The sequence below is a fragment of the Saccopteryx leptura genome, chromosome 6 (assembly GCF_036850995.1).
Source record: "Saccopteryx leptura isolate mSacLep1 chromosome 6, mSacLep1_pri_phased_curated, whole genome shotgun sequence".
Classification (NCBI taxonomy): domain Eukaryota; kingdom Metazoa; phylum Chordata; class Mammalia; order Chiroptera; family Emballonuridae; genus Saccopteryx; species Saccopteryx leptura.
In genome coordinates, this window is record NC_089508.1 from 151,757,295 (window position 1) to 151,782,151 (window position 24,857).

General features: G+C 56.3%; 2 protein-coding genes across 2 annotated transcripts in view; one reads left to right on the forward strand and one right to left on the reverse strand.

Moving 5' to 3' along the window:
- Window positions 1–7,672, forward strand: part of UNC5A (unc-5 netrin receptor A) — a 56,305-nt gene extending 48,633 nt beyond the window's left edge. Inside the window, exons 7-15 of the mRNA XM_066342450.1 lie at window positions 588–776; window positions 881–1,183; window positions 4,123–4,210; window positions 4,455–4,623; window positions 4,777–5,010; window positions 5,136–5,285; window positions 5,362–5,526; window positions 6,143–6,321; window positions 6,570–7,672. Of these exons, the coding sequence (XP_066198547.1) occupies window positions 588–776; window positions 881–1,183; window positions 4,123–4,210; window positions 4,455–4,623; window positions 4,777–5,010; window positions 5,136–5,285; window positions 5,362–5,526; window positions 6,143–6,321; window positions 6,570–6,735 (1,643 nt within the window). The 3' untranslated portion in view covers window positions 6,736–7,672. The remainder of the gene's footprint in view (window positions 1–587; window positions 777–880; window positions 1,184–4,122; window positions 4,211–4,454; window positions 4,624–4,776; window positions 5,011–5,135; window positions 5,286–5,361; window positions 5,527–6,142; window positions 6,322–6,569) is intronic.
- A 55-nt stretch (window positions 7,673–7,727) lies between these two features.
- Window positions 7,728–23,498, reverse strand: HK3 (hexokinase 3). Its single transcript, XM_066343687.1, is given in 27 exon segments — window positions 7,728–7,899; window positions 7,987–8,164; window positions 8,167–8,219; window positions 8,379–8,534; window positions 8,632–8,815; window positions 10,372–10,395; window positions 10,398–10,436; window positions 10,439–10,466; window positions 10,637–10,732; window positions 13,317–13,371; window positions 13,373–13,437; window positions 13,517–13,653; window positions 13,764–13,961; window positions 13,964–14,040; window positions 14,372–14,456; window positions 14,459–14,604; window positions 14,756–14,813; window positions 14,816–14,872; window positions 14,875–14,907; window positions 15,393–15,578; window positions 15,659–15,758; window positions 16,552–16,665; window positions 16,756–16,875; window positions 16,961–17,115; window positions 17,300–17,465; window positions 21,716–21,834; window positions 23,435–23,498. Coding segments are annotated over 27 exon segments (2,865 nt in total).
- Window positions 23,499–24,857: the final 1,359 nt, after the last annotated feature.

Genomic DNA, 24,857 nt, shown 5'->3' on the forward strand with positions numbered 1-24,857 from the left:
CTCTGTTGGATTTTTTTCTCTAGAACACACCCTCCCCCATTCTTTCAATTAAAAACCTAATTATCTGTGTCAATTCCTTTCTGATGGACATTTCTTCCATTATGCAAAGCCCTTCTAAAATCAATACAGCTTCCTCCAGGCAGTCAATCAGCTCTCCCCAGCCCTGCCCCAGGCCTGGAGAGGCAGACAAGGAGAGGAACCCTGGCAGGGACCTGCCAGGAACCTGATTGGCAGGCCCACCAGGAAGTATACCCCCTGCTTGAGGACCCCCGAGAGCTCCCCAAAGCCCCCGTTGCCCCAGGCCCCAGAAGAGCAGGGCTAGTCTAGCAGCCCCATGCTAGGCCCTCTGGGGAAGTATCCCTTCCCTGTTTTCCAGGAGCAGCAGCCCCAGCCTGAATCGGGCCTGTGAGGAATGTGATTTGCTCAGAATGACACAGCAAGATGGTGGCAGATGCAGGGCTGGGGTCCATGCACGCTGACTCCTGGCTCCCTGCACCAGACTGGCTATCCTGATGGTGCTGAGACCCCTGACCTCTCCTTCCCCACCCCCCATACCTGCCCCTCCAAGGCTGTGCTCTCTCCCACAGCTGCTTCTGGGCCTGAGGACGTGGCCCTCTACGTGGGCCTCATTGCCGTGGCCGTGTGCCTCCTCCTGCTGCTGCTTGTCCTCATCCTAGTCTATTGCCGCAAGAAGGAGGGGCTAGACTCGGACGTGGCAGACTCCTCCATCCTCACTTCAGGCTTCCAGCCTGTTAGCATCAAGCCCAGCAAAGCAGGTGTGGTGCCCCTGCCCCTAGCGCTGTTGCCCTGGGCCCCATGCCGGGGCCCTCTGAGGGGGCCACTCCCAATGCCACTCTCTGACTCTGTCTCTATCCTGTAGACAGTCCCCATCTGCTCACCATCCAGCCAGACCTCAGCACCACCACCACCACCTACCAGGGCAGCCTGTGTCCCCGGCAGGACGGGCGCAGCCCCAAGTTCCAGCTCACCAACGGGCACCTGCTCAGCCCGCTGAGTGGTGGCCGCCACACGCTGCACCACAGCTCACCCACCTCCGAGGCCGAGGATTTTGTCTCCCGCCTGTCCGCACAGAACTACTTCCGCTCCCTGCCACGCGGCACCAGCAACATGGCCTACGGGACCTTCAACTTCCTTGGGGGCCGGCTGATGATCCCTCACACAGGTGGGAGGGGCCCCAAAGTGCCCTGGGGAGCTCTGAGAGGCAAGACTGGCCCCTGTGTCCCTCCTGGAGGAGGATAAGGACATTCCCCGATGTTCTTCCTGTGTTGCTCAGCCTCACCCCAAATTCTGAGCCAGGCTGCCGTAGAGAGGCAATAGAGTGGGGAGACGATCCAGTCATGGCTGGTCGTGGGGCTGGCACTGAGGTCATGGCCAGAGCTGTCTCCCTTCCATGGCCTGGGGCACAGGACTGTTCCTTTATGCACACAGCCAGCCAGCCTGCCTGTGCCAAGATGGGAGGGCCCAGGCCATATTTTATTTAAAAATGTATTGTATAATAAATATGTAATTTTCGATGGCTTTAGGCGACCCCTGTGTTTTGGTCGTTCGACCCCCGCCGGGGTCACGACCCACAGGTTGAGAACCACTGGCCCAGGCCCTGAGGTGGGGCAGGTAAACAGACAGCAGAGAATTAACCTCACAGAAACTCCTCTGACAGGGTCCCTGAGACACCTTGAAAGAGTTTGCGGACCTTTTCTGTGGTCAACTTTCGAAGAAGCCCCGTAGCCCTGTTGTGACTGGTCACTGCTCCCAGCCTGAAGCTCTCCCTGGCCACAGCTTGGATGAGCCCACATAGGCCTGTGTCCTGGCCCCTCTCCGCTGCTCCGGCGTCTGCTCCCTAAACGGAGGTGTTCGTCAGAGCTCCCGCCAGTCCTCTCCCGCTCCACAGCTTTAATCACCATGTCTCTGCAGGTCACCCCCACTCCCAGTTCCCAGCTGCAGTTCTCCTGGGCGACAGAATCAGACACCCAGCTGCCTCCCGGCAGCTCCATCTGGATGTCTCACAGAACCTCTAGTTCCCTGTACCTAAAGCAGCACCATCTCCCACCCTCCCCCACAATCTCCTGCTTCCTGGCTTTCCCCACCTCAGGGACATCGCAGTCGAGTCAGAAACTTGATCTGCTCTTCTTCACTTGCCCCCTCACCTCTACACCAGCCTCAGTCACCCATCCATTGTCAGTCCTCAGATGCTCCTGCATCCCTCTGCTTGTCTTCCCCACAGCCTCACCTGGCCTGACCACAACCCCTGCCTGTCACATGGGTCCCAGTGATGCCACACTTCATCATGTCCCTGTCCTGCTTGAACCCTTTCCAGGGCTCCCCAATACCCCCTGCAAAGCCCATGTGACAAGGCCACAATGGCCCGCTCCCTGCTGGCCAGCTGTGGTGGCCTCTTCCCTCCTGCACGGGCAACCATAGTGGGCTCCCAGCAGCTCACGCACACTGTGCCGCCCTCTGCACACACGAGTCCCTCTCCCCCACCTGCTGGGCCATGTCTGTGCCTTCCCCTCTCTGTGCCTCATGTCCCTGCCACAGGGATGAGGTGAGAGGGTCCATGCCAAGCTCTTAGGGAAGGGCAGGCACACATGGGTGTTCAGTGACCACCACAGGGTAGTCTCCCCAGTACCCAGGACTCTCGGCTGGCATCCACTTGTTCTCCCGTGGGCCAGGTACTTGGGAACAGGGCCTGTGGCTTTCTCTCATCTTTCTGAGTACCTGTACTTGGTGTGAGCATTCACTGAGGGAGAATGCAGGTGTGTACATGCTCAGACCTCTGGGACTGTCCCCAACACTGGGAGCCAGTACCAGGAGGCAGTGCAGGCTGGTGAGGGAGCAGTAGCTGTGAATACTCCACTGGTTTCCCACTCCTGGGCTTCAGTTCCTGGAAAGTGGTGACATTCCAGCTGGCCCACCAGCCACCCACTCTGGAGAGCATGTACGTGCTTCCAGACTGGTGGGACAGAGTAACAATTTCCCCCTCCTAATATAGGGGCTGCCTGTCCTAAAAGGGCTGGAAGGTGGGCCGGACCATCCCTCGCCACATCCCCAGAGTGACTCCCCAGCCTCTGGGCTCCCTGTCCTGGCCCCCAGCCTGGCCCCTGGAGCCACTCTTCCCTCGGCAGCACTTTGTGATGCAGCCCTGCAAGGCGCTGGGGCTGACAGGAATCAGCCAGACAGGAAGACACATGACAATGGCTCCCAGACCAGGGAGGGCTACCCAGTGCACAAGGTTGTTCAAGGCCCTGGTCCCACCTGGACGGGGCCCCTGCCAGGTGAGGAGCAAAGTCATGCATGGTGGCAAAGAGCCACTACCCCATAAGTCAGTGGTCCACAAGCCCCAGGCCGTGGACCGGTACCAGTCCATGGACCATTTGGTACCAGTCCACAGAGAAAGAATAAATAACTTATATTATTTCCGTTTCATTTATATTTAAGTCTGAATGATGTTTTATTTTTAAAAAATGACCAGATTCCCTCTGTTACATTCATCTAAGACTCATTCTTGATGATTGTCTCGTAAGTTCGACAATTATATTTTAAAATACCAGTTTTTATGTGGGTCGCATAATTTTATTTTGTGCATTTATTTGTCCCACCGTAAAGGCCGGTCCGTGAAAATATTTTCTGACATTAAACGGTCCGTGGCCCAAAAAAGGTTGGGGACCACTGCCATAGGTGGCCGGAGCCGAGGGAGAAGGCACTGAGTCAGAGGCAGCTTGGGGCAGTAGTTCCAGAACAGCGAGTGTACGGTACCGGCTGGGCTCTCAGTGCTGCAGGGAAGGCAGTCAGGCTGGAGGTGAAAGGCCTTACAGTTAAGCAGGTGATGGGGAGGCAGACACGGCATGCCCGGTACCTTTTGTTTGTGTTTTCAGTGTCTAGGCTAACTGGGCGTGCTTTCACAACCAGGCTCCATGGCCTCTCTCAGGGTCACTGTGATTCAGCTTCATGCTTATGTGGGTAGTTGGACAGTCCCTGTGGCACCTCTGTCTGCAGGACAGGCTGGTACCAATCAGTCTTCAAAAGGAGGCGTACACAGGGTCCGGCCAAGGTGTTTGGGGGCTTTGCCGCCCTGGTAAACCCCGCACTCCCGCTCTCTCACAGGGATCAGCCTCCTCATCCCCCCGGATGCCATACCCCGTGGAAAGATCTACGAGATCTACCTCACGCTGCACAAGCCCGACGACGTGAGGTGTGGGTGCGGCCTGTCTCTGGGGCTGGGTGGGTCCTGCCCTGTGCCTGCAATCACTGGAAAGCACCCTGTCCAATCGCTGTTGGGCCTTGCCTGGTCTGGCCTGAGGGGCCTCGGGAAGAGCTGCCCCCGAGCTCAGCCCAGCTCTGCTCCTGACTGTGTGCTGCTGCCCTGCCCTGTCCTGCCTGGCTCCAGGGTGGTCCACTGATGCCTTTCCCTCCCCACCTGCATTTCCCCACTTGAGGTTGCCTCTAGCCGGCTGTCAGACCCTGCTGAGTCCCATCGTTAGCTGCGGGCCCCCCGGAGTCCTGCTCACCCGGCCTGTCATCCTTGCCATGGACCACTGTGGGGAGCCCAGTCCCGAGAGCTGGAGCCTGCGCCTCAAAAAGCAATCCTGCGAGGGCAGCTGGGAGGTGAGCCCCACCCGCCCACCCAGGGGAGCCAGCACAGGCCTCCAAGTGGAGCCCAGCTTCCCAGCTGGCCCGTGGGCCAGGTCCCTGTCCCCAGTCTCAGGCCACCTCTCAGAGCTACGCTCGTGTGAGTTGACCAATCGGGCCTGCCTGCAGGACGTGTTGCACCTGGGTGAGGAGGCACCCGCCCACCTCTACTACTGCCAGCTGGAGGCCGGTGCCTGCTATATCTTCACCGAGCAGCTGGGCCGCTTCGCCCTGGTGGGAGAGGCCCTCAGCGTGGCTGCTGCCAAGCGCCTCAAGCTGCTTCTGTTTGCCCCGGTGGCCTGCACCTCCCTGGAGTACAACATCCGAGTGTACTGCCTACACGACACCCGAGATGCACTCAAGGTACTGCTCACCCCCACGCGCTGCGGAGAGGCCATGTGCCTGGCACTGAGGGCTGAGTGCCCTGGCCCTTGGGGAGGGAGCCTTTCCCAGTGCCCACATTCGACTGACCACCTGGGGTGCTGCAGGAGGTGGTGCAGCTGGAGAAGCAGCTGGGAGGACAGCTGATCCAGGAGCCTCGTGTCCTGCACCTGAAGGACAGTTACCACAACCTGCGCCTGTCCATCCACGATATGCCCAGCTCCCTGTGGAAGAGCAAGCTCCTCGTCAGCTACCAGGTGAGGGCGCTCAAGGTGCCTACAGCCTGGCTCACCTGCCGCAGGCACACCTGACGCCCCTCTCCCCCCGCCCCAGGAGATTCCCTTTTATCACATCTGGAATGGCACGCAGCAGTACCTGCACTGCACCTTCACCTTGGAGCGTGTCAGCGCCAGCACCAGTGACCTGGCCTGCAAGGTGTGGGTGTGGCAGGTGGAGGGTGACGGGCAGAACTTCAACATCAACTTCAACATCACCAAGGTGGGCAGGAGGGGCGTCAGTACCACTACAATGTGCGCCACACTCCCAGGCCTATCCTGATACCGCCTCCTAGAAACCAGGGACTGCTTGGCCTCTTCCTCCAAGTCCCTAGGGGCAGGGGCAGGTGCAAACAGACAGGTGCAGCGGGACTTGGAAAGGGATTGAAGAGGATGTGGGAGCCCAGGAAGGAGAGGTGGGCAGCCTGGACCCCAGACCTCCCTGAGGAAGGACTTTGTACTGGTCCTCAAAGGATCCATGAGTTAGAGAGACAGCAGTGAGGGAGGGTCAGCATTTCTGGCAGCAGGCACTGAGTTCAAGGACACAGGCAGTGAGAGGAGCACGGTGAGTCCTGAGTGTTCAGCAGAAGCCAGGCAGGAGTGACTGGGGGAGAGCTGCGGGGAGGGAGGAGGAGAACGAGACCAGATGGCTCTACCGCTCACTGGCTGTGTGGCTTTGGGCAGGTCACCCCTGAGCCCCAGTGAGGGGTGCCCAGGAAGCACTGGTGCCTATGTGGTGCCATGCTCTGGGGTGGTTTGGGTGCTCCCCCAGCAGGAGGTTGCTGTGGGCCTGGGCTGGGGAAAGTTCTAACAGTATCTCTACCCCTTCGCACCCCCAGGACACAAGATTCACAGAGCTTCTGGCTCTGGAGAGTGAAGGGGGGGTCCCAGCCCTCGTGGGTCCCAGTGCCTTCAAGATCCCCTTCCTCATTCGGCAGAAGATCATTACCAGCCTGGACCCACCCTGCAGCCGGGGTGCTGACTGGCGGACTCTGGCCCAGAAACTCCACCTGGACAGGTGCATGGGAGATGGATGGGCAGGGAAGGGTTGCAAAGGCCACCAGCAGTCCAGCCTGGTAGGGTAGGAGGGGTGGGGTGGACAGGACACTCAGTGGGGCCTGTGACCTATCCACTAGCAGCCTAGGCATCCAATATGATTGGCAGACAGGAGGTCCTGTGTTTGGGTGGGCTAGGGGCATGGCAGGGGCAGCAGCTTGGGCTGAAGCCAGGCCACTAATGGGCTCCCTCTTCCCCTCTCCTCTGCAGCCATCTCGGCTTCTTTGCCTCCAAGCCCAGCCCCACAGCCATGATCCTCAACCTGTGGGAGGCAAGACACTTCCCCAATGGCAACCTCAGCCAGCTGGCTGCAGCAGTGGCTGGACTGGGCCAGCCAGCCAGCAGCCTCTTCACAGTGTCGGAGGCTGAATGTTGAGGCCAGCCAGGCCCCCAACACCTACACTCTCACCAGCTTTGGGACCCACCAGGGACAGGCAGATGCCGGAAGGGGCCCCTCCGCCACACCTAGGGGAGCTGCGTGGACAGGCTCCCTCCTGGTGGACACTGTCCTTTCACACTGGCCCTTCAGACCCTGCCCATGCTCCCGCCCCTCCATGGCCTGCCCAGCCAGGCTGGCACTGCCACCTGCCCCAAGGGCCCAGGTTGAACAGTCCCGAGAGCCAAACCAAGCCCAGCCCATCTGTGTGTGTGTGTGTATGTGTGTGGTGCTACCTCTCCTCCCGCCCCTGGCTGGGCCGCACACACGGCATGCGTGCACACACTGGGCTGGGTCATGGCCCCGGGGCTCCTGCCTGAGCTGGACCTTATGCAAACATTTCTGTGCCTGCCGGACAGGGGCCCGGCTCCAAGCCTGTGGGACTGAGGGCCACAGCCGGTGGGGGATGGCCCCTGGATTCAGGCACATGACCCCCAGATGGGTATGTGCCCATGCGTGTCTTGTGTGGCATCTCACCCGCATCCCCCCACACACACATCTCATGCTGTACACCTGGAGGCCACTCACATCTCTCACTCCCGGTATCAGTCCACACCTGCCTCTCACATGCTGCCCTTCTCCCACCCACGCAGGGACACCCAATGGCTCCTCCCTGATCTTCCCCCTGCCCCTAGCCAAGAGGAGCCCTGCCCAACGGGGCGTGTGAATATGCAATGGGAGTCCCGGGCTGGACAATGGCAAGTGTGCGAGCCGTGGCGTGCCCACTCCTGGGGTCTGTCGTGTGAAGCTCGTGCCCTGACTCTGTCTTAAGTGCATTCACGCACTTACACTTGGCCTTATGTACACAGTCTTGCCCGGCCGCCGGGGCGCGTAGGGATTTTAGCGGACGTGAATGTAAATAAATTATATATATATATTGCTAACCCAAGTGCTGCTTCTCTCGGGGAAGCCAGAGACTGAGGCCAGTGGCCCTAGAGGGGTGACACACAGACTATTCTGGGAGTCCCAAGTAGCTGGGCCAGGCGACAGGCAATGGCAGTGACCAGGGCTGCACCTTTGCCTGACCCATCCTCTGACTGCAGGAAGGTGACCGCACAGCGAGGGGCCAGCTCCCGCAGAGTGGCCTCCACCAGGCAAGAGAAGCTATGAGGGGGGAGGGCTGAGATGAGCCTGAGCCAACCAGGCCCCACCTGGCCATGCCTCCCCACCCAACCTGGCACCCAGATTCACTGGGGGTGTAGCTTGTAGAGGGTCCCATCCATGCCCATGAACACAGTCAGCTCTTCCAGGCCCCGGTTCTCATGGATCTTTTCCACCACGGCAGCCACCCCTGCTTCACGGAGTTGGGGGGCCCGCTGGGACACAGCCTGGCACACCTCCAGGATCATCAGGGCATCATCCGAGGTCGGGGCAGCCCCAGCTCCTCCAGGATGGCTCGGACCTGCCTCAGGGCCAGGCTGTCACTGGGGACAGGAAGGAATAGAGCACAGAGAGGTAGGGTCTGGCCCTCTCTCTCATGACCTCTATCTTCCAGGGCGGACCCCTCTCCAACCAGCATTCCATACAAAGTGAACAGTAAGACCTCTTGGGGAGGTGGGATGTGGTAATGCAGGTCTTGGCACTTTTCGATCTCAGAGAGAAATTTGGTCTTAAAAATGTTTCTGGTCTTAAGTCGCTGGGTCTGCTGACCCCAGAAGAGAACTCCAATGCTCGCCAATAACAAGAGGATGTGGCAGACTATCTCCTCCAGGTACATGCCACTGATCATCTTCTCAAACCTGCATGAAAGTATCTGTGCCCACAGGGCAGGAGACCCCACCAAATACCACCACAGCAGAAGCCACCACCAGCCACCCTGCTCAGCCTGGCCCACACCTCTGTTTGCCAGGGTTGATGAATGCCTGGTCCACACTGTCATCAAAGCAGGTGCTAAGCATGCTCAGTGAGCCATCATCCCCAAAGGCACCCCACTCCATGTTGATGCACATGTGGCCTGAGTCCCCGGCCATGCCCACCACATTCCGGAGCTCCTCCATATAGCAGGCATTGGTACCAGTTCCTGTAGGAAGACCAGATGGTGTGGGAGCCATTTTCTAATGCAGACAAGACCCCTCTAAGCTTTTCCTATACTAAGATGGCAAAATTTGGTCTCATTTTTTACCTCTTCATCTCCCCACTCTGATGCCCTGCCCCAGGTCCTGCTCTTCCTTCCTTCCTGACATTCCCTCTGCAGAACCTGCCAGCACCAAGCCCTCCAGGCTCTGTTACTTCCTTGACCAGCACCATCAGTGCATCTCCCATGCTACCCTGCCAAAAAAAAAAAAAAATGCCACCAGTCATGTCACTCCCCTGGAAGACATGTAATGGCCCCCCACTTCATGCAAGAGGCCTAAGCTCCCTGAACTAGCCTTTGGGACTTTAGTTAAACTAGCAGGTGACAGGCTAAGAGCAAAGGAGGTAGACAGTCAGACTAGAGGAGCCCCACAGAAACCAGAGGTGGGGCAATGAGCAGCCAGCTCAGATACTGCCTGTATGTGCCCAAATAAAGGTGCAAAGAAGAGCATCATGGGAGACCTGTGCAAGGTGAATCTTCCTGCCTAGAAGGTCAGGAGAAACTACAGAGGGAAAATGACGTTGGGATTTGGCCTTAAGGCCAAGAAGCACAGAAAGAACAGCATTCCAGGCAGAGGGCAAAGGCATCCCTTCCCTCTCCCCAACACCAATCAGCTCTAGGCCGGTGGAGCCCTTGCTGGCCCCTCCTGGAATTCCTCCATCCAGTGGTTTATTACTACAACAATCTGGGCACCCCTCTGAGCTCTCTGTTCAAGAAGTCCCCAGTCCCATGAGAAGCTATCACACACAGTGCGCTCTCAGAGACTGACGCCCAAGGACCAGGCGCCCTCCTCCCCTGCCTGGCCAGATCCCTTCTCTCCAGCCTTTCTTTGCAAGCCTCACTCATCCTGGGACCCCTTCCTCTCTGAGCTCAGCCTGTCGCCTCCGCACAGAGTCAGAGTCAGTTCTCTCTGACTGCCTCTGCTAAATGGTCAGTTCTGAGAAGGCAGGGGCTTCCCCCCTTCTTTATATGTCTTTCTGTCCCTTCCTCCAGCCCCCAGTTGGCCACAAGATAGGTGCTTAATAAAGACTTAAAATCTCAGATGGCCTGAAGGACCCTCACAGCTCTTTCTCTGTCACCCGCAGCCACCCACAGCTCCAAGCACTGAGCACACCATGAGCCAGGCACTGTGCCACACTTTGCCTCAAGATGGGCACTACTCTTATCTCCATCTTAGGGATAAGGAAACAGGTTTTGGTGACTGGCCCAAGGTCACACAGGTAGAACTGGCAGAGCCAGTATTTCCACCCAAATTCATCTGATGCCAAACCATTTAACAGAAGGGCAAACAGAATCTCAAGTCAAGGAGCTTCAGTGAGTCAGCAGCCGAGCTGGGCTACACACGCCCAGCTCCAGGTTTCTAGCCCAATAGAGGCCCATTGGGTCAGACAGGAATGAGCCCACATCCCCAAGGCCAGGGAATTATCCAAACTGAGGAAGCAACAGGAGACAACAAATTAGCATCAGGCAGTAGAGGCACAAAAAAGCAGGGCCCTCCTTGCCAATGATAAGGCTGACCTCACAACGGGGTCCTCATAGCCATAGGACATCATGGTCCCCACTGTATGATAATGGCAATGACATTCAGCTCCACTGCCTGAACACAAAAGGATGCTGCTAGTTGCTGGGCAACATGGTCGTCATGGCAACCAGTGTTGGACCCAGAGGTCTCCACTGCAGAAGGTCCCCCTCTCAGGAAGTGAGAGACCCTTTGCTCCCTTCAAGGCCTGCCACAGTTCCAAAACACCCTTGAGGCAGACTCCTTACCTCTCTGCGCCCACTGGCTTCCCGCAGCAGACACACAACATCTTGGCCCTCACAAACTGATGCACTGAAACCCTTCCTCCAGTTCAGGAGGATGCCCTGGAGTGAGGCCAAGGCGGGGCAGGAAGCTGGAGGCCCCTTGGAATCTCACTTGGCATCTGCTCAAGTATACAACATCCCTCTCCCCAAGCAGGATCCCAGGCACAATAATCTGACATAGAGTTGAGGGCCTGACCCTCTGCCCCCTGTCAACCTTCAGAAGCCTTCCAGTGTGAAGAAACCTATTAATAACTGTTCCACCAATGTCTTCTTTATCAGTACCAGAATGCTCAGATGGTCTCAGGGTATGGCCATTTTTAAGAGCTTTGCCCAGAAGAAATGGGCCAATGTAAGTGGGTTAGGAAGAAACAAGGCTGGTGAAATGAGTGGTGTGTGTGAGGAAGACTCAGTTGTCCTCGTGACAGCAGATTCTGCCCTTCTAAAAAGAACTAGCCAGAATCACTTGAAGAAGGAATTCTTAGAGCTGGGACGAAGCTGCATCAGTGGGAGACTTGCTCGTGGTTCCAAATGGAAGTGAAGGGCTAATAGAAAAGCCAGAACCCGACACCGGGGCAGGACAGGAGGGGACAAGACAGATTCGCCTTTATTGGGAGAAATTGGCCTTACATTGTGAACTTAGTGACAGTGGGAGGGGTGGGCGATTATTCCACCACCACAGGAGAAAGTGGCCACTCTATCCCAAGTAGGAGCATGGAGAGCATGGAGGTCTGAAAACCTTTGGGGCAGGAGACTTCAGAAATACTAACCAACACTTTCCCCAGTAATGTTTCCTTTTATTCCTTTTCTCATGTGACCACACCTAGGGTGTTTTGTGCTCATTGTCCCAAAAACAGAAATGAGAAAGAGTGAATGAGAGAGAGGCCAGTTTGGGGAGACCAGCTCACAAGGATTAGCAAAGCTTTCCTGCTCCAAGACAAGACAAAGAATCCCTGGTCCCGGGGATGGGGGAAAGTCAGAGTCAGGTTTCAGGTGGCTTCCTGGGAAAGGTATTCTATGCCCTCAACCCTGGGCCCACCCTGGGGGAGAGAGAAGGAGACAAAGGATTTGTGTGGTCTGAGAGCAGAGGAGGCCTCTGCCCTCCTTCGCTAGGGAGATGCCAAGACTCAAGAGAGGAAGTAGCAACATCCAGACAGTCGAGGCCTGAGTGTGTCCCCATGAGTTCTCCCTGGTGTCTGCACATTCTTTTTTTTTTTTTTTTGTATTTTTCTGAAGTTAGAAGTGGGGAGGCAGTCAGACAGACTCCCGCATGCACCCAACCAGGATTTATCCAGCATGCCCACCAGGGGGTGATGCTCTGCCCATCTAGGGCATTGCTCAATAGTGGCCAGAGCCATTCTAGTGCCTGAGGCGGAGGACATGAAGCCATCCTCAGCACCCAGGCCGATTTAACTCCAATGGAGCCTTGGCTGTGGGAGGGGAAGAGAGAGACAGAGAGGAAAGAGAAGGGGAAGGGTGGAGAAGCAGATGGGCACTTCTCCTGTGTGCTCTGGCCAGGAATCAAACCCGGGACTTCCACACGCTGGGCCAATGCTCTATTGCTGAGCCAGCTGGCCAAGGCTTTGTCTGCACATTCTTTATAGCAAAGAATGATGTTGTGTAGCCAAGAGGGACCCCTACCTGGGGGAGGGGGTCTCTGAATTGGTTAACATTTAGTTCTCACCCCTCTAAAGGATGTGGGCTCAACACAGAAACAGTTCAGCGATAGAAGGGCAATAGGGTCACGTGTCTTGCACACGTGCTTTTGTATCTTGAGTCCCACCTGTTTCTCACACCTTACAAGAGATAGTCAAAAAGCACCTGCTGCTTCGCCTGGAGCCGGAAGGACCCGCAGAGACACTGTGGACTGCTCAGGGCAGAGGGGGACAAGGTGCAGTGGCACACATCTGGGAGTCGGAGTGAGAGCAGAGAGCGACAGCCACACAGGGCTGGTTGGCGCAGAGGAAGCGGAGCTTCTCAGTGACGCAGGTGTAGAACACAAGGGGTTGGCAGGGGCAGCGGGCTCCTCAGCAGAAACCTGGGGTGATGAGGAGGGGACTCCTCAGAACTTGGACCAGAGGTCCAGGAGAGACGGTTTTTGTGACAGGCCTCAGGTATGTGCATGAAAACTCCAGCATTTTGTTGAAGGACAGAAATGTGTGCTGAGCGCCTGCTGCTTGGCCAACCCAATTAGGCACCCAACCCAGCAGGGCACCGAAAGGGACCCCAGCAAGGCTCAGAAGGGGAGGGAGGACAAAGGACCTGTATGAGCACTGACCTTGTAAGAGACTGGAGCAAATAAATGCTGCTCCCATAGGTCCCCAGGCCAGAACATCAGTGCTGCAGTCGGGCAGATCTGGGCCTAACTTTGGCTCAGCCCTCCTGCTGATTGGCAGCCTCCAGGGGTCCATGTGTCCTTCTCCCTCCCAGACCTCCTCATGACCCTGGGTTCCAGGCCACTTTACCACACCCATCCACCTGGGCACAGCGCATCTAAGGAAAGGGAGGCTAAGTGCAGGCTCAGCTTAGTGTTGCCTCGGCATGCCCCTCCTCCCAGCCCAGGGCGCCAGGAGCCTGCGCCCACTCCATGTAGGCTCTGTGGATGAATAGCCCCTGCAGGTGGCTTCTCCCAGCACCCATCCCTCACCTGAGCCAGGCTGAGCTGCCTGCACCTCGGGAAGGAGAAGGTGAAGCCCAGGGGGTTTCTGCCCGCTCAGGCCCTGCTTCTGCTGGAAGTCCAGGATGCAGTCCACGACGTGGTGGAAGAGCTGGGGGGCAGGCCAAGTCAACGTGGTGGGGGTTGGGGTGGCCCTTCCTCGCCCCTGCCTCAACCCAAGCTGTGGGTGCCTGTTGTCTAGAGCTCTGAGCCACACACTCAGAGATTGAATAGACCTGGTTGCTGATCTGCACACCCTCTGTGGTCACATGTACCATGAGGACTCAGAAGTTGGTGCCCAAGGCCCAGTGCCAGGAAGTCCCCTGCTCTGTGGGGCAGAAACCCTCAGTGCCAGGACAGAGTGGATGGCTTCACCCAGCACACACTGTGATGCCCAGGAGCTCATGTCCTGGCCACACACTCAGGCCAGGTCCTCACCACTGCCATCAGGAGTAGCCTGGACGTAAGTAGGCAGCATTCGGAGGGAGAAGGCCTCCCCTCGGAGCCCCTTGGCCATGGCCTCCTGCATCCGTGCCTGCACTCCTGCCAGCTGCTCGTGGGTCAGCCAGAACTGTGCCAGCGTCTCCTCCAATAGGCACCGGTGGGCAGCCAGACAGGAAGCCATGGCAGTCACACCCTGTCCACAGAGGGAGTGAAGGAGACATCACATTCGGGGGCCAGGAGCTTCATTTTTTCCTGCAGTGTGCTGAGGAACCTACACAGACACATGCCAGGCCCACCTTGACTTGGCACAAGACCCTGGCCCCAAGGCTTACTGAAGCCTGGGCCCCATCATTTCCAATCAGTTTAATTCTAGGCTTAGCTGTGCACCAACTACATGCCCAGTGCCCCAGGGACCCTCTCCAGCGCAGCCAGGCAGAAGCATCTAACTTCTTCTGCCACCGCCAGCCCTCATCTGGCCTCACTCTGCTTGGATGCCATTCATACTCACTGCCCTGCAGTCGTGGCACCAGAATGCCCCTCTGGGTGTGTGTTACCTGTATTCCTGCTACCTGTTCACACAGGATCCTGTGTTTTCCTAATACCTGGGGTGTTGCTCGAACACTTGGCCTCCAATGGCCACAGCAATCTGAAGCCTCTGCTGCTCCCAGTTGTGCTGGAGGCGGTGTGGATGGCAGCCAGGGCAGCAGTGCAGAGCTGGGCAGCTCGAGTGCACACGGCTGCGCACACACACTGCACTAGTTCAGCATCTGCGGCCCCCAGGCTCAGGCCCAAGTCCTGCAGGATAGCGTGCACATGGGCTGTCCCAGCCAAGGAGCTGAGGGAACAGGGTGCTGCTCTGAGGCTCAAGTATCCCACAGGCTCCCTGCCCTCTTCCCCCAAAACCCCATGGCTACCTGGGGACAGAGCATCCTCCCTCTCCCAAGCAGAGATCCCGCAGTCTAATCCCCCTGGCTTCCCACACTCACTCTGCCATTTCAGCCACGTGCTGCGGGAGGAGGCACCCTCAGCTCAGCAGGGCAGGGAGGTGTAGCCACCAAAGATGATCCTGTGCTGGGCCAGGTGAGCGAGCACCTGCCGTACTGCTCACCCAGGTCCAGGCCTCCAATCATCTTCTCAACCCACAGGTGGGAAGGGGAGTGGGCCTGGGCCTTTCAAACCCTTGGCTCACGGGGGCCTACCTGTAAGAGCCCTATGGAGGGGTCATTTTCTTTGGGGTCCCCAGACTGGAAGTTCCAGAAGCAAATGGCCACCGAGGAGACAGGGGCTGTTTCCTGAGGTCCCACTGCCCCCTCCAGTTTAGGTGAAGTTTAGGGGGATTCTGGAGAGTGATAGGACCCAAAGGAGGGAGGGGACAGTTTGCTTAACTACCCCCAATATCCAACTCTTGTCAGGGCTAACCAGTCAGGAATAAAGGAGGGCCAAAGGTTGAAAACTGAATTCTAGAACTTTGAGCCCTTCCTTCTTTGAGGCTGGCCAGGGCCCCTCAGGGAGCCACCTAGAGCCGCTGGGAGGGAGAGGCTGGACCCTAAAGGCTGGAGCATAGGGACAGCAGAGGGGGTGGGGAGCAGGGCAGAGATAGAGTCAAGAGCAGAAGGTCAGGCTACCTCTGGGAACCAGGATTCAGGGACTCCTGGTCCAGGATACGGTCAAATGTGATCAGCACTAGCCCAGGGGTCCCATAATTGCCGAAGGAGCCCCACTCCATGCTGACATACATGCGGCCCCAGTCCTCATCTAGCACCCCCACGTGCCACACCTCCTCCACGTAACATGCGTTGGTGCCGGTGTCTGGCAGAGACGACCCTATCAGGGCCTGCCCACCAGGCAGCGTGCCCCTTTCCCCCTGCCACAAATAGTGCACAGCTCACCTACAACGAGCCCGACCTCACATGGCTGGGTCCCCAGCTCACAGCCCATCATGGTGTCCACTGTGTTGTTCACCACAGCAACCATATCATTGCTGTAGGCCTGGACAGTGAGAGAGCAGGGCAGAGAAACCTGGAGGTGGGCAGGGCTGGGGCCCTATCTTTGCCGGAGATGCCCAGAGTTCATGAAGGACATGTCCATGTGCCTCACACATCTGTGTCAAGGACAGACACTCTGAGCCCTCCACCCCACAGAGGAAGGTTTCCCCCATCCCACACCCTTTTGGCTCTTCCTCCGCCAGCTAAGGCCCGGGAGGGTCTCCTCAGCTATCCCTTTCAGAACACCAGTGTCCCCACAGAACCGGGACCAGGGTGAGCCACTGTGGCACCCTGAAGACTGCACTGGATGCACCATCATCATCCTGGTGTGCTCCCCAAACCCCTTCCTTTCAGCCTTGATTCCCAGCCGCTTACACAGCACGACGCCATTAGTCCAGGCAGACTGACCTCCTCAGGCATCCAGATTTTGCATTTTCACTTCCCTGAAACTAGATCTTGCCCATCCCCTGCTCATGCATCTGGCAAACTCCTCCTTCCAGTCCCCGCTCAAGTCACCATGGGCCCTCCCCGGTGCTCCCAGAGTCATTGACAATACCTCCTCAACAAGGACAATCTTTTATTGGAATGCTTTCCCCACCTGACTGTAAGGTACTTGAGGACAGGGCCAAGCCTTTTTATCTTTGTTGTCCCCACAGTGCTAAGTATTGATGTGACCTTTCTTGGCCTCAGTCTCTACCTAGAAGATGGGAATGGAAGCCACACTTGCCCTAGGGTAAGCTGCATAAAGGTGTAAGCAGGGGAAGAAAGCAGGCCCTCAGAAGCACAGGGCAGACCACATGGGCAGCCCTCCCGTGGCCCCTGCCTCTCAATGGCATCTCGAAGCACTGGACCACATCCTGGCCTTCCACATCACTGCACCTAAAACTTTTGGTCCAGGAAATGAGGGTGATCTGGGGGCAGAAAAACAAGGTCACTTCTCCAACGGCCATCACAAGACTGTGGCCACTCCCTCCACTATCCCCATGCCCACTCTGCCTCACCATGTCCAGGCCCGTCTGGTGACAAGGGATGGAGAAGTTGAACCTAAGCTGCAGGCCCTGGTCGCCCACAGGGAGCCCATCCAGGAATTCAGACAGGCAGCAGGCAGCAAAGTCAAAGAGCTGTGGGACATGTGGGGGGCTCAGCTCTGCCCACTGGAACCCCAGCCACCCGGCTGGCCCCAAAGCCTGGGCAGTGAGCCCTCACCTGCTGACCAGGACCCATCATCACCTCTTGGGGGATCAAAAACTCCTGGCTCCAGGGCTCTCTCCAGTGCCCCTCAATGCCTGTCAGGGTCACCCACAGAACACGCAGTGAGGCCCCCGTAGCTCCCAGCTCCAGCACCAGGAATTATCCTTGCTCTGAGGACAAGCAGGTCACAGAGAGGCATGCAGCTGCTGAGTTCAAGCCCTCTGCCTCCCAGAAACATTCCCAACGCCTGCAGTCTTGTCAAGGGGCCACAGAGATGGGAACTTCAGAGATAGAGACAGGGGTAAAGAAACTTCTCCCTCCCCCAGATTACAACCCTCTCCCGAGACCTGGTACCCGTCTTGGTCTATGTCACTCACCAGTGCCATGTGGGCAGCATCTGAACAGCAGGGGCAGGGCTAGCCTGGCCCCTCAGTGCCTGCTCCATGGAGCACAGGAGGCTGTTTTGGATCTGCTGCAACTGTAGACCCACCACCTTGAATTGGTTCACGCACTCCTGCACCTGGGGAGAAACAGGCCGACATCTGGGCAGGAGTCTTGTTGGCCTAGGCAACTTTCCCAACTCCATTCAAAACAGGACAGCCCTGCCCAGCTCACACCTCCTCTCACCAGTGCAGACCCACAGCCCTCTGTCAGCTTCCTAAGGGCCGGCCTGTGCTCTCTCTGAGCGTTGCTGGTCCCCCAAGCACCACCAGTGCCCCCCTTTGCCTCTACACACCCGCTGGCTCTCTGGTGGCAGAAAGCCTGTGCCAACTCTGCACTCTCAGAAGGCCCTTTTCTGGAGGAAAGACCCACCCACTTCCTCCTGTTCTGTTCCCTCGAGGCCCCTCACTCAGCTCACTGCACCCCTGGCTCCTTTTTTTTTTTTTTGTATTTTTCTGAAGTTGGAAACGGGGAGGCAGTCAGACAGACTCCCGCATGCGCCTGACCGGGATCCACCCAGCATGCCCACCAGGTGGCAATGCTCTGCCCATCTTGGGGCATTGCTCTGCTGCAACCAGAGCCATTCTAGCACCTGAGGCAGAGGCCATGGAGCCATCCTCAGCACCCAGGCCAACTTTGCTCTAATGGAGCCTTGGCTGTGGGAGGGGAAGAGAGAGATAGAGAGGAAGGAGAGGGGGAGGGATGGAGAAGCAGATGGGCTCTTCTCCTATGTGCCCTGGCCGGGAATCAAACCCAGGACTCTTGCACGCCAGGCCAACGCTCTACCACTGAGCCAACTGGCCAGGGCCCTGGCTCCTTTTATTTCACTGAACTCAGGCCTTTCCTTTCTCTCATCACACCATAACTGACTGGCTCTGAGTCGCCAGTACCCAGAGCCAAGCTGCTCAGTGAGTTGTCATTGAAGGAGCAAATGAATGAACACACTTGTGATCAAACTTCAAGTTCAGGGTTTCCCTCTCCAAATCCACCTGACTCTGGAGCCTAAGCAAGCAAAGCTCTCACTTAAAAAAACAAAAACAAAAAACAAAAAGAGTACACCATCAGTATTATTTTTCCGCTCTCCCCGACAGACAGTGTTGAATCTGGGAGGGCTGGGCCTCCATGCAGGGTGGTCACCTGTGGGCCATGTGGCTTGGTGGTAGTCCGAGGGCCTGTGAGCCCACCCCCAGGCTTTCCCAGGGCTCAGTCCCACCCGGGAAAGCTCCCTCTGGAGGAGCAGGACTCACGGGAGAGATCACATGACGCCTTCAAACCTGCCATCAGCGTGTGACAGAGGGAAACTGAAGTAAGAGGGCAGAGCTGGGGAAAACGTGGCAGAGGGACTGGAGGTGCTGTCGTGAGGACACTTCAGAGGCCACATGAAGAGGTAAGCCGCCCCCAGCTGGCCGGCCCCACCAAAGACATCACTTGAGGGACCCCCTAGCCCAGCACCGAATGCTGCAACCCCACTGAGCCCTGCCCTGTGGCCCTCAGACTCCAGTGCAGGGGCTGAAAATAAGCAGATAAACAGACGAAGGGAATGAGCCATCTGGGGAAAAAGCATACGGGATTTTCCCAGTGCAGGGGATGACTGCCAGGGAGGCTGGGCCAGGGAGCTTGGAGTGAAGGGACAGGTGAGCAGGCAGAGAAAATAGAGCACAGGACATCATGTGTTTCTTCATCACAAGCCCACAGTGCAGAGCTTGAAAAGAGCCCCACTACCTCCCTCTATGTGGAAACCTCCCCCAGACAACCCCCTGGCCTGTCCTTTACAGAAGCCCAGAAGCGGCCCTGGGTTCATTGGAGGGTCCCAGTCCATGACTCCACTCTCCTGGGCTTGGTCTTCCCAAGGCTCCCCCATCTTGTTGCTCACAAGTTCTGTTTCTGCAACCTGCTGCCCCAGACTGGACCCGTATTTGTGAAGTAATCACTTGGGCACCCAGATGAGAAGGCCAGGAGACAACTGGAAGAGAGGCTGCCTGCCCACTGAGGCAGCTGGATGGCTCTGTCCCACCTCTGCTTTTGGAAGAGTTGGGAAGCAGGTCCCTAAGGTGGCAAATGACCCCAACAGGAGTGCCAGGTGCCCAGTTCCGTGTTTACGTCATAGCAGATGCTTACTTCAGCCATGTATGCTGAGGGGTTATTTCTGTTTACAAATGAGAAAACTGAGGCTCAAACAGGTACAGTCATCTGTCTAAGCCAAGCAGCTATTAAGGCACAGGGTGAGATTTGAACACAAATCTGTCTGTAGAGATGTTTCTACGCAAATGTTAAGCCTTGTAAAAACTAGCAATTTTTATAAGAACCCAAAGCTGATGAAGGTTGCAGCAAAGAAACCCCACAGGACCTGAGATGAGAAAACTTACTGAGTCCTTGCCCTGACACTTCCTGGATATGTGGCCCCGGGCAAGTCAAACCTCTCTCTGAGATGACAATCACCCCTCACGAAAAACCAAAAGAATAATAACATTCAGAAGGCCCCCAGCCCCCAGTGCCAGGGGCTGAGTCTTATTCACTGCTGCATCTCAGGGCCACGTGGGGCAGCGGGCTCCCTGCCAGACATTCCATTCTGGAAGGGTCTGTTAATTGAGTGGTTGTGTGAGCATAAGAATTAAAGGGAATCATGTAAGTGAAAGTGTAAAGTGCTGTTTAGGTGTAAGGGATGTCTTTTTATTGTTTAACAACAAGAGCAGAACTATGGAGTTAATGGTTGGGCAGACAATGTTTTTTCCTCGTCCTCCTGGGTCAGGGAGAGGTGCAAGAGGAGTGACCAGGAGATGGCAGAAGCCAAGAGAAAGACAAGGGGATTTCCCTGGCAAACTCTGGGGGCTGTGCCACAGCCTGCCAGGAGAAACTCCTGGAGTGTTCCCTCCCCCACTGCCTCTCGTCCTGGGAAGAGTGGGGAGAGACCAGGAGAGCAAGAAGCAAAGTATCAGAGAGAGGCTGAGCCAGCCCAGCATGGCTTCAGTGTGGCTCCTCTGGCAGTGTGTGTGGGCCTGTCTGGCCCAGCGCCTCACCCTCTGAGCAGGTCTTCTGCTTGATCCCACAGGAGCAAAACTAACACCCACCTTTTCTGAGGACTGAGAAGGGTGGAACAGCGGTGGTCTATAGGACATGCTCACTGAAACATGGGTTTCCTCTCCTCAGAGCACAAGTAAAGCAGCCTGGAGAGCCTGCTTTACTGCCCCGCTGGTGACAGAGAGACCTGCGGGAAGGGGCTGGGGGGGGGGGGGGCTCTGAGAAGGGGCTGTGTTTTGACCAGACATCGTTAACTCAAGTCCTCAGATGACCATGGGAAGGGGGAGCCTGTGGTGCTGAAGGGCAGCCAAGACAACGGAAATACGGCATCCCTGTGAAGTCTCCAAAGTCAGAGGCCATTTTGCACCCTGCAGGGGTGCAAAATGATCAGGCAGGGCCATGAGGGACCTGCAGGAGACTCAGGAGGTGGGGCATGAAGCAAGTGGGAGCCTCTGGCAGCCTTCCTCTCAACCCCCCACCCCACCGCCGCTGTGAGTGGCTCCCAGAGGGAATGGTGGCAGCCTGTCTGGGGCAGAGGTGGGACCTGTGTGAAGTAGGAACAGGAAACACAGTGAGGGGTGACGCCCGCACAGTTCAGGCAACAAGCCAAGTCTAGCAATGTCAGAACAAGCTGGAAAACCCTAGAAGTTGCAGGGAGTGCCAGCAGAACCCTCGAGAGGCTGCTCTGCGGGTTCCTTCCTTATCTCCTGAAACGCACTTGACCCTCCACGTGTGGGTCTTTTCCTCCATTTCACTGATGAGGAAACAGACTAAGGGATATGAAATGACTCATACAAGTGCTTCCTGCCTAAGGATGTGGTAAGCTGCACTGTAACCTCTGTGCACCTGACCCTGTAGCAGTGTGGAGGGGAGGGAGGGGGCCCTGCGGGAGTGACCAGAGAGGTGGGGAAAGGAAGGGCCTTAAGGACACAGCTCTCTACCAGGGAACCCTGTGAGGGACCTCACTAGACCACATCAACCTGTCTGGGGCAGAGGCGGCACCTGGCTGGCAAGGTGGCCAAAGAAACACATTTGGGACCGAAACTCCTCAGCTCAGCTCAGGCCCATCATGCCTTCACCCTAGGCCTGTCAACTCTGATCCCTCTCTTTCTGAGCTGGAAAGAAAGGAGCTAATTCCTGCCTTGCAGCTGTGTGGGACCTCGGGAGAGAGAGTTACCAGATCAGACTGAAAGTCTCGGGAAACTGGAAGAGGCCACACAGGTGTGATTCCACAGCCCACGTCATCTTCAGCCAGTCCTGCTCCTGGCAGCCCTGAACGGGCATGTGATGGGAGCCCAGTACTGCCCTCACCAATTCAGAGTTATCTGGGAGACAGGGTGAGCCCTCCTGAGGGTAGCCGGGGACGCCTTCCTGCTGCACCTGCTCAGGCCCAATGGAGGCCATGTAGTTCCACAAGGGCGGGTGGCCACCTGTGGGAGGAAAGGGACAGCCCCGGTGAGCGGCTCACTCTGCAGGCCCCAAGGAGGCTGTGACTCACACCCTTTACTTTCTTCCTTCTGAAGGGACAGGAAGGAAGCTATAGGCAGAGCTCAGAACCTCTGACCATTAAAGATCCCTTAGTGATCAACCAGAGGCTCTGTTTCCAGAAGCATGTGTAATAAGAGGGCGCCAGGAAGGCTGATTTTTGTTCCCAGTGCCACCATTCATTCTGTCATTCACTCACGTTTACTGGTTCCTGATGCCTCCTGTGCTGGCTGCTGGGGAACAGACAAAGCCAACCAGGTCCCACCATCAGGGGCCCCACAGCCCTGCAGCAGTCATGTAGGGTGGACACAGACATCACCTGAGATGGTCCTGCTGCTGTGCTTGGGAGTTCAGGGACGTGGCAGGGGTCTCCAAACTTTTTACACAGGGGGCCAGTTCACTGTCCCTTAGACCATTGGAGGGCCACCACATACAGTGCTCTTCTTACTGACCACCAGTGAAAGAGGTGCCCCTTCCAGAAGTGCGGCAGGGGCCAGATAAATGGCCTCAGGGGACTGCATGTGGCCCGCGGGGCCATAGTTTGGGGACGCCTGTAGGAGCCTTTGGAAGGAAGGGTGTGACCTGATGGAGAAACAGGTGGGCTGGACCGCAGACAGTCTTTATGTCAAGCTGAGGTGCATGGGTCCTTTCTGAGGGAGATGCAGATGGGGGGAGGAAGCTCTGTGACTCAGTAAGGGCCCTCACTAGTGGCACAAACTTTGGGCAAGTCATTTATGACTTCTTTGAATTTCAGTTTCTTCACCTGTTACACAGAGGAAATGTCTACCTGCCCTTGTCCACAGTGTTCCCTGAGTCATCTCTGCCTCTTCAATGCCCAGTGCAGGGTTTGGCATACGTAGGTGCTAAAACAGCTTATAAAATTGGAGGTGGGTGGGGTGGTCTTATTCAGACAACCAAGAAATCAGTTTGTAACAATCCTCCCCAGAGTCACATATAATTACACTCACTTTCTAAATCTGTCAAATGGGAATGTTAGTTCCACATACATTATAGATCAGTTTCAAAAATAAAATGGGGTAACTGAGGCAATTACCTTTGGAAAGGGCCAAGGGCTACACAGGCGGGGAGATTTCACTTCCTTTCAAGGCCTAGCCGGCTCAATCATTCATTCATTTACTCTCATATTCATTCGTTCTTCTATCTGGCATTTGTTCAGCACTCTCCATGCCAGGGGCTGTGAAACTTCCCCCAAAGAACCCCAGCATTTACAGTCTCCGTAAATGTATCCATGTTTGTCTCTCCAGCTGAGAGTCTCCATGGAGAGGGTCATGTCTCCCATATTACTAGATCCCCAGACCCCAGCCCAGGGTCTGCACACATTTGAAGAACTGTGGGCCTCTTGGCTTCTCTCAGCTGAGTCAGCTATCCCAAGGATGCTTGCTGGGGAGAGAGCCACCACTGGGAACCAAAGGCTTGGTCTTTCCAGCCTCCATACCTCCAGTATGGGCCAAGCACTGAGACCAAGCACTGAGACCAAGTGGGGACTGAGGCAGGCAGGAGCTAAACAGAGGAGGAGGCTCTTACCCTGGAGAAGCAGCAGTTGGTCAGTCTCCTCCGGCCTGAGCTCTTTTCTCTCAATAGGAGGCATTCTACTGACCTGGTTTGCACCTAACAATGAAACTCACAAGTGACCTGAGTAATGTCCCCAAGCCCCACCCTCTTATTAGACAACAGCTAATTCACTTTCTTTTGAGTCTACCCTAAGAGGAGCCCAGGGCAGGCAGGGCCATGGTGCAAATTTAAGATGACTGCAGGGAGTTAGAGCCCTGAACTGGGTCAAGGGCCCTAGGAGATGCCCCCTGCAATGCTGGGAGTTCTACTTTACAAACACTGAGTTTTGGGGTGGTGGCTCACCCCTGAAAAGAAAATGGAGGGGCCTAGCCTGGGAAATATACAATCCAATTGACAATTTTGCAAAATGTGGAAGTACTAGTGAGTAAGAGGTAATGAGGGCACAGAAGAGGAAGAGACTGACCGCCCTTGAGTGGGCAAGAAGCTGAGAATGCTAAACCTGGACGGAATGGGAGTATTCTAGCAGAGGTGGTCCTTGAAAAAGAGAAGCATGGACAACATCATGGAGCATAAGGCACTGTCACAGAATGAGTCAGCTCCTAGAGGCTACCTGTGGAAGGGGCTACATGGTGGGAGAGGTGGCAACTAAACTGTGGGGTTTGGCCATTAGTCTGTAGGCCAAGGGGGAGAGTAGATTCACAACATAGGTGTTCTCTGCTGAAAGGGGGAGTCTCAGGCTGTAGTCAAGCTGTTGGCCACCAAGCTGGTTTTCCCCTGAACTAGTTTCCTTGAATTCACAGAACCTTGAGGCATCACTGTGTCACTGCACTGTGTCACTATACGGTATAAACTGTGTGTGTTCCTCCAAAATTCATCTTGAAAGCCTAGTAATGCCCAAGGTGATGGTACTAGGTGGGGCCTTTGGAAGATGATTAGGTCTCATGAGGGTAGGGCCCCCATGAATGGGATTAGTCTCCTCATAAGAGAGGCTCCAGCCTGACCAGGCAGTGGCGCAGTGGATAGAGCATTGGACTGGGATGCTGAAGACCCAGGTTCGAGACCCCGAGGTCGCTAGCTTGAGCGTGGGCTCATCTGGTTTGAGCAAAAGCTCACCAGCTTGGACCCAAGGTCGCTGGCTCAAGCAAGGGGTTACTCGGTCTGCTAAAGGCCCACGGTCAAGGCACATATGAGAAAGCAATCAATGAACAACTAAGGTGTCGTAATGCGCAACGAAAAACTAATGATTGATGCCTCTCATCTCTCTCTCTCTCTCCGTTCCTGTCTGTCTGTCCCTGTCTGACTCTCTCTGTCTCTGTAAAAAAAAAAAAAAAAAAAAAGAGGCTCTGGAAGATCCCATACTCCTGCCCTGCCATGTGGAGATACAACTAGAAGTCTGCAACCAGAAGAGGGCACTCACTGGACCATGCTGACACCC